The sequence below is a fragment of the Coregonus lavaretus genome, assembly GCF_964263955.1.
Source record: "Coregonus lavaretus genome assembly, chromosome: 32".
NCBI lineage: Eukaryota > Metazoa > Chordata > Actinopteri > Salmoniformes > Salmonidae > Coregonus > Coregonus lavaretus.
Window position 1 is genome coordinate 33151738 of NC_140019.1, and position 9169 is coordinate 33160906.

Here is a 9169-nt window from a genome sequence, read left to right on the forward strand (position 1 = left end):
AAGCATGTTATTGTCCCTTGACCCCTTGATGACCCACACAAATGATAGGGCTGATTTTTTTTAATGGATGAAACCACCACTGAACACAATTTGTCATATACTGAATTAAACTGTTCTTGTTTTAAATAAACTCGGGATTTGTCATTTTGAAAATATTGAAGGATGAGATAAGGGCATGGGGGAACGCAAGATGTGCGTATTTGCCTTGCACCTGCAGCAAGCCAACGCGCATCCATTTGTGGCGCGAGATTTCAATCCGAAGGGATCAAAGGCGCGGTGCAAATGTTTTGAACTCATTACCTCTCTGACAGTCATTGACGAAACTCGGCACCTCTTTCACACATTAGACGACACCTGTGTCATCTCTGCTAGGGAAGGGAACTCTCGATGAAGATGATGAAAAATATACAACAGGTGAATTTGTTGAAATATAAAGATAAACCAAAATTAGCCGTTATCTCTGGTCTAGTTAGCTAGCTAGTCCGTTTTTACTTTCTTGCGGCTGGCTAGCTAGCACCACACAACCAACCTCTAAGTTAGTACAGGGGATTATTATTTTTTTTACAGCTGCCACAATGTGTCTTTGTCTTTGAGTTTAGTTATCCCAAATAATCGTTTGTTTTGTGTTAGGTTTTACGGTCACTGATGTTGCTGGCCCGTCGGGGGAGGGAACGGCTAAAAAGGTCCTTAGTCGTAAATGGAGGGGGACTACTTGTCCTGTTGTGGGCCACGCCCGGCCAGCCACCCAGCGGCCAGGTGGTCAACTGCACAGGTATGGACAGGTCTGAATTACCTAGAAGCGTTTATAAATCATTTTAAAAAACATAAGGTTAGACTAGCAGTGGGTCTAGCTAATGTCTTCTTTGTACAGTTGCAGCTGCAGGACCCTGGTGCTCAGGAGTCCCAGTGGAAGAAGTCCAACAAGGTGGGTTCTGAACTACAGAGTGTATGAATAGTTTAGACACATGGTAGTACTTATATTACACAGAAGGTTGAGATAAATTGGTCCTGTTTTGGGTGATTTGGGGTCTCACACACACACACACACACACACACAATCAACTCACAACTGTGCCAGCAGCTTTGTGCATAGGCTCTTTAGTATATGTGCCAAGTCATGCCCTTTAATGTGTCTTGGCTTTCTGCCTGTTTGCCAACTGAGTTCCTGTGTTTATCTTCCTCTCTAATGGATTTTTTTCAGAGTTCTGGCAGAGACTGGACCCCTCTGCCTCCCCCTGCCCTGCCCCTGACCCAGAGGAACTGTGTGCTTTCACCGAAATCTACGGCCCTCTCCACTTCCTTCTCTCCCTCCAGGTGGGTGAACTACAGTACCCACCAGGCTCAGCCACATGTACACCCCATTGGTCAGTAAGTCAGTTGACAATAGACAAGAGATTATCTCCACAAAATAGTGTACTGCACAATTTTAATTTCAGCCACCACACAGAGCACAGTGGGCAAACTGAAATAACACCTCTCTCAATGGAAAGGTGTGACACTGAGTGGTGTATGTGACTCTGTGTCTTTTATTCTCCAGAACAGTGAGGTGAACCTGGACAGGTGTAAGGTGCGGTCACACACAGAGGGCTTCTTGCACAAACTGAGCCTGACCAACGCAGGGGTGAAAATTCACCTCAAATTGGAATTGGAAGGAGAAACATACCAGCGAATCTTTAGGTAATATTCTCCTTCTATTATTATTACTGCCACTGAATATGTTTAATGTGTGTGAGTATTGTGGAATAATATTATGTTATTCATGTGTTTTACTCTGTTTTTTCTTAGTGGAAAGGCAGAGAGACTTGCCCTGAAGGACCAGACTGTGATCATGGACGTTACTTCTTCTATCATGCAGTCAGCATTACTCCGATGCCTCTTGTCATCGTATAGGTTGGAGAGACAGTTGACCTCTGTCATTCACAGTACATCATATTGTAATTATGTGTCTGTGGCGTATGTGTGTGTGTGTGTGTTGGTCCTGCAGGCCTCCCATGTCAGTGGGAGCAGGCCCGTGGTGCCAGCGAGGCCATCCTGTATTAGGAGGTGGGTTGCCTCTACTTATCCCGCCTGAGGCCATGGAGAGAGGCCTGTATGGGGAGTTGAACCTCCTACTAGTCACAGTTCTCACCCCATGTGTGTTGCAATACCCCAACCTGGCAACCAGAGTCACACGCATGCAGATATCCTTGATCTATCACGTCACACACACACACCCCTTCACTCTCATTCCTGTGTTATGTCTTGTGTGTTATGTGTTGATATCCCCTTGCCTTGGGGGCTAGTTGTTTAGATAAGGCCATTTGAAAGATGTCTGAGTAGTGACAGTAGACCCTTATTTCCTACTGAACCATCAGTCTTTAACCGCAGTCGTACGTGCTGCTGTACAGCCCCAGTAACCTTCCCCTGCTGGGGCCCTCAGCCTTCCTACAGCAGCTGCCTGCCTGTCTGGCCCTGGAGGGGCTGACCTGTACCCCAACACACTCCACCACCTCAGGTACTGGGATGAGCAAAATATTCAATCATATATCACGTTTGATTTGTTTATCTAGTGATGATAAAGTGTTTTATTATAAATAAATACAATCTAAGTATAATGTTATAACATAGATACAACATAAAACGTATCCTGATGCACAGGTAAACACCACTCCTTGCAGTGAGGGATTGAGTCAGAATTTGGACAATTGTTTGCATTCACCAATGACTGTAGATGGGGCATTAAAAACATTTCCATAATTTAGCATTGACTAGGCATGATTATGCAAAGAGGCGTTTGTTGCATGTAGCCTATTATTATCATCAGACCTAAATATGACCTAAATATTTAGAAATGTTTACATTCTGAAATGCCATCCACTGAACACGGCTTGTTATGCATTATAATGTTCAGACCAGAGCCTTGCTGACAAGCTAATTATTATGTTCATACCAGAGCCTTGCTGACAAACTAATTTAGTGTGTGATGACGCATCCATCTGCTAATTTCAAACAAAGTCATTCTTTCAACACTATCTTACCATTAACATTACCTTGCTACCACCTCTCAACAGATCCCCTCTGCAGTGACACTGTGTACAGTATAGACAGAGCACAGTGTCAGGAAACTGAGCCAGAATGGATCCCCGCTGTGGATCAGACCCTCTCTCTGTTCCTGTTCCTCCAGCACAGTGACCCCTTCCACTCCCAGCTCTCTGACTTCATGGGTGAGGAAATAAACTCAACAAACAAAACCTCTGCTTTAGTTACCCTGACTGAAGAAGATGTGGTTCACTCAACAATCAAATGAGTCTGTGTCTTACCACAGGCTTGACTCAAAGTTTCAACACAAAAATATTTAACATGCAGTTACAGCTCACTGTGCTCAGGAGATAGGAAGCAGACCACAGTCAACCTCCTGTTTATCAAATTGTGATTAATTGAGACTTCATGAGTAACACCCACTGGAATTAGAAGAGGAGGCTGTAGTCCCGTGTAGCTCAGTTGGTAGAGCATGGCGTTTGCAACGCCAGGGTTGTTGGTTCGATTCCCACGGGGGGCCAGTATGAAAATGTATGCACTCACTAACTGTAAGTCGCTCTGGATAAGAGCGTCTGCTAAATGATGTAAATGTATATTTTTGGTTACTCAAAGACCACAATTATGAAGTTACCACACCCTTTGAGCGACCGCATTGACCATATGTTTTTTCTTCTTCTTCATATCATGGATTCTGACATTTGCCATTTGGTAGTTCAATCAAAGGTCACATCGAAAACATCCAATGACATGGTATCCAAACTCAGCAAAGAAGTTGTTTAGCTCATGGTCTCATCTCAAGGTTTCATGTCTCCCTGCAGCCAGTGAGGAGCTGTTAGAGCTCCACCTGGAGGATGTGTTGAGGTACAACAGGGAGGCGGTGACAGCAGCCCTGAACACACTGCTGCAGAGCACACTGAAAGACCAGCAGCAGAGAGACAAGGCAAGCACTCGGAGTCTATACACACTCACTCACTTACACACACACACACACACACACTCACACAGACACAAAAGGCAAGCACTCTGGCTCTATATACAAACAAAAATTCACTATCAGAGATCCTCTTCTAATCTATATTATATTTCCCACAACTATGTACGTTTGGATGACTGTCTGTCGATCTGTCTGCCTGCCTGTCAATCTGTCTGCTTGCCTGTCGCTCTGTCTGTGTCGGTCTGCCTGTCGATCTGTCTGCCTGCCTGTCGATCTGTCTGCCTGCCTGTCAGGCTCAGGAGAAGATGTGCTCTGCCCTGGGGGTGATGCTGAGATCTATATGCTGTGTGGTGAGCAGCAGCACCAACATGGAGTTCAGAGCTGCCTGTCTGGACCGCATGATGGTAGCTACATAACTCCTGCAATTACTGTACTGTGGCAGAGCCTGAACAATACATTTAGATTGATTTCACTACTTTTCTTAACAGTATGTGACTGGTGACTGCGTGTGTGTGTGCGGGTGTGTGTGTGTGCATTTGTGTGTACGAATTGTGTGTGCGTACATGCATGTGGTGTGTTTGTGTGTGTGTGTGTTTTAGGTGCAGGACACCTATGAGCTGTCAGCCTCTCTCCATGAGTCTCTACAGAGAGTCACAGCTGGCTGTGTAGTGCCTAGTCGCAGGTGTTACTGGGGACAGGTCAGTGGGATATCAACCTGGGTGTTGAGTTGAGTGTGACACAAGTGGAGTTCAGTGTATTCTGCTAGGGCCCTGTGTTTTGCGCAAACATGTGACATAGCAAGATTTTATCCTGTATTTTGTTAGATTCTTAAGTTCTGGTACAAATTTAGACGGACTCCAAGGGTAAGCTCAAACTAGATGTATTACACCCTGCAGGATGCTGCCGCTACATAACACAACATACAAGTCACACAATCACATACAGTGGTGTGAAAAAGTGTTTGCCCCCTTCCTGATTTGTTATTTGTTTGCATGTTTTTCACACTTAAATGTTTCAGATCATCAAACAAATGTAAATATTAGTCAAAGATAACACAAGTAAACACAAAATGCAGTTTTGAAATGAAGGTTGTTATTATTAAGGGAAAACAAAATCCAAACCTACATGGCCCTGTGTGAAAAAGTGTTTGCCCCCCCTGTTATAACACAACTCAACTGTGGTTTATCACACCTGAGTTCAATTCCTCTAGCCACACCCAGGCCTGATTACTGCCACACCTGTTCTCAAACAAGGAATCACTTAAATAGGACCTGCCTGACAAAGTGAAGTAGACAAAAGATCCTCAAAAGCTAGACATCATGCCGAGATCCAAAGAAATTCAGGAACAAATGAGAAAGAAAGTAATTTAGATCCATCAGTCTGGAAAAGGTTATAAAGCCATTTCTAAAGCTTTGGGACTCCAGCGAACCACAGTGAGAGCCATTATCCACAAATGGCGAAAACATGGAACAGTGGTGAACCTTCCCAGGAGTGGCCGGCCGACCAAACTTACCCCAAGAGTGCAGCGACGACTCATCCAAGAGGTCACAAAAGACCCCACAACAACATCCAAAGAGCTGCAGGCCTCACTTGCCTCAGTTAAGGTCAGTGTTCATGACTCCACCATAAGAAAGAGACTGGGCAAAAATGGCCTGCGTGGCAGAGTTCCAAGACGAAAACCACTGCTGAGCAAAAATAACATTAAGGCTCGTCTCATTTTTTGCCAGAAAACATCTTGATGATCCCCAAGACCTACTCTGTGGACTGACGAGACAAAAGTTGAACTTTTTGGAAGGTGTGTGTCCCATTACATCTGGCGTAATAGTAACACCGCATTTCAGAAAAATAACATCATACCAACAGTAAAATGTGGTGATGGTCTGGGCCTGTTTTGCTGCTTCAGGACCTGGAAGACTTGCTGTGATAAATGGAACCATGAATTCTGCTGTCTACCAAAAAATCCTGAAGGAGAATGTCCGGCCATCTGTTCGTGACCTCAAGCTGAAGCGAACTTGGGTTCTGCAGCAGGACAATGATCCAAAACACACCATCAAGTCCACCTCTGAATGGCTGAAGAAAAACAAAATGAAGTCTTTGGAGTGGCCTAGTCAAAGTCCTGACCTGAATCCTATTGAGATGCTGTGGCATGACCTTAAAAAGGCAGTTAATGCTCAAAACCCTCCAATGTGCCTGAATTACAACAATTCTGCAAAGGATAGTGGGCCAAAATTCCTCCACAGCGCTGTAAAAGACTCATTGCAAGTTATCGCAAACGCTTGATAGCAGTTGTTGCTGCTAAGGGTGGCCCAACCAGTTATTAGGTTGTAGGGGGCAATCACTCTTTCACACAGGGCCATGTGGGTTTGGATTTTGTTTTCCCTTAATAATAACAACCTTCATTTCAAAACTGCATTTTGTGTTTACTTGTGTTATCTTTGACTAATATTTAAATTAGTTTGATCTGAAACATTTAAGTGTGACAAACATGCAAACAAATAAGAAATCAGGAAGGGGGCAAACACTTTTTCACACCACTGTATTTATACCTTCCAACTAGGCGGAGTCATCTCCTTGTATGTCTAAGATAAACAGTCATTCTCTGTTGCTGGGCAGGAACTAAGTCTGTTCCTCTTACTGGTATTGTCTTGGCCCGGCCTTAACCCAAAACTTTCGTGGGCCCGGGATGTGTGTGTGTGTGTGTGAGATAAGGCTTCAGTTGGAGTGTTGTTGGGTTGGGCCCCTCTGGCCCACATCCCGGAGGTTTCTTGTCCTCACCTCGACCTCCATGTTGAGTTCCACATCTCTCCTGACCCTAGTTCCACAGAGACTAGTCTAGCTTATCAGGAACTGAGACTCGACTGTGGCCCTTTACCTACTCCCTTCGAAATGTTAATATACAGAAAAGCATGAACACGTCTGGACAAACACACTTTCTGGACTTTCCCTTGTCACTGCAATAACACACGCTCCAACATCCTAACCAATAACAAGTTAGTACTACTAATCAAACTGATTATACAGGTATACAAGTTATTACTAATCAGGTTGATTATACAGGTATACAAGTTATTACTAATCAGGCTGATTATACAGGTATACAAGTTATTACTAATCAGGCTGATTATACAGGTATCCATGGCTCAATATGCAATTAAAACATGCTCAAGTCAGACTAGTCCTTATAAAAAAAAAATAGAATTACAACAAAAATTAAAGCAATGGTCTGAGGATTGTCTTGGACCATCTGACATAAAAAGGAAGGTGGACAGTTTGATGAAAAAGCTTTAAATAAAGGTTCAAATCCAGGCATTTCATATGATTGCACAAAACACAGGGCCCTAAATGACACCAGACCCTCAGCTGAACTTCAGTGATGGCGGCAGGTAGCTTAGTTGTGCCAGTAACCGAAAGGTCGCTGGTTCTAATCCCCGAGCCGACTAGGTAAAAAATCTGTCGATGTGCCCTTGAGCAAGGCACTTAACCCTAATTGCTCCTGTAAGTCACTCTGGATAAGAGCGTCTGCTAAAATGTAAATGTAAAATATTATCTTTACTTATGATAGAGTACCTGTGGAAGTCCACTGATAAATGTTGCCTTGTAAACATTTTATAATATGATGTTGTTTTTATCATGATAAGTGGCCAAGCCTAACACTATGGCTATGTTACTTCTATGAAATGTTCCAGATTGTGCAGGAGCTGAGTTGAGTTCAGTATTATAAATACCCTTGTAGCCGTGGCAATGGTATGTGAGCATATGATTTACTAGTCCTATGTTTACCACTGTGTTCCTTAGGCAGACACACTCACCGGCAGCAGACCTTCCAAGAACTATGCAAGTGGGAATGAAATCTGAACATGCTGACATTTTCGTTCTCTTGTGTCATAACAGTCAATTTATTGTATTTGTTGTGATATTTATAATAATAAAAAATAATATACCATTTAGCAGACGCTTTTATCCAAAGCGACTTACAGTCATGCGTGCATACATTTTTTGTGTATGGATGGTCCCGGGGATCGAACCCACTACCTTGGCGTTACAAGCGCGTGCTCTACCAGCTGAGCTACAGAGGACCACATGAAGTGCAATGTAAATATGTATGTTTATATGATATTAATTTAAATTAAAACAGGAAGACACACCGAGACATTGTTTTTGCCATTTATTTATTTATTTTATGGATTAAAACATTAAGCCCCACTATCAAAAGAAGAAGGAGATGGCAGTGCAGCTTGGCAAATACCCCTAGCTTCTCTTGGTTTTGTGGCTCTGGTTTGATATGCGACGAAATTTCGTGGCAAAATAAAATCGATGAGAAGTGTGGGAAATTATTATCTTATATTTTAGATGTGCTGTTAGCTTAATAAGAAAGCATTAATGATTAAACATAATAGGTTTGTGCTGTACTGATATAGACTGTTTAACATAACAAGCTGTGATTAATGTGGGGAACTATTAGGGGGTAGGCTGAGATAAGGCTTGTGTCTCACACAGACACAAACACTGCCTCTTTGTTAGACCGCTCAAGGACATGTGTTCTGCTACAAAGATGTCTATGGGTGCTGACTCTCTGGACAAGTTGCAAAACAACTAAAAACCTGGCAACAGTGAAGCGCCAAGGGCCTGGGACCAGCCTGTGCGCCAACGATAGGCTGAGTAAGTCTAAACCACGCTCAGTCTCTACTCTGATAGGCCAGCAGGGAGCGGGAACTATCTCTGTCAGAGTATTTAAAGAAGAACTTATAACAATGGACCAGTTCTCTGACTGCCCTGCGTGGTTTTTCAGTGGACCCGTATATACGAACATCATATTTACCATTGAAGTGTTTTGCATTAATTAAAATACTAGTCTGTTTTAGAAGACGTGTATTGACCTCTTTTTGTTCCAATACCAGATTTGAATTGACGCAACTTAACAGAAGTGTACGGGAAAAGTAATTGTAGTTTGCCAGCCGCTGTTGTTATTGATGAAGTTATCGGTGTACGTCATATAATTGTTAGCTATTCGTCTTTTAGTTGATTGTTCGCATATTTGGGAATCATTATATTAATGATGTCGGAAGTGGTATCAATGCTGTCAAAATAGCTAGCTAGCAGGCTTAGAAACTATCACAACCTTAGCAGCAGGTGGCTGATCTCTCTTGCTAGCTAGATATGTTTATTTGTAGTTGTTTCTTATTAGATATTGCACACGTTAATTAGCATAGTTAATTT

General features: G+C 43.0%; 1 protein-coding gene across 1 annotated transcript; it reads left to right on the forward strand.

The window, feature by feature from the left end:
• Nucleotides 1-645: 645 nt before the first annotated feature.
• top6bl (TOP6B like initiator of meiotic double strand breaks) lies at nt 646-7824 on the forward strand (the record flags this gene model as incomplete). The annotated part of the gene is made up of 9 exons (XM_084149733.1): nt 646-772; nt 1202-1314; nt 1538-1621; nt 2368-2494; nt 3051-3203; nt 3837-3958; nt 4246-4356; nt 4552-4650; nt 7748-7824. 9 exons carry the CDS (start codon nt 646-648, stop codon nt 7805-7807), a joined length of 996 nt encoding a protein of 331 aa, XP_084005859.1. The 3' UTR covers nt 7808-7824.
• Between the last annotated feature and the right edge of the window lie 1345 nt (nt 7825-9169).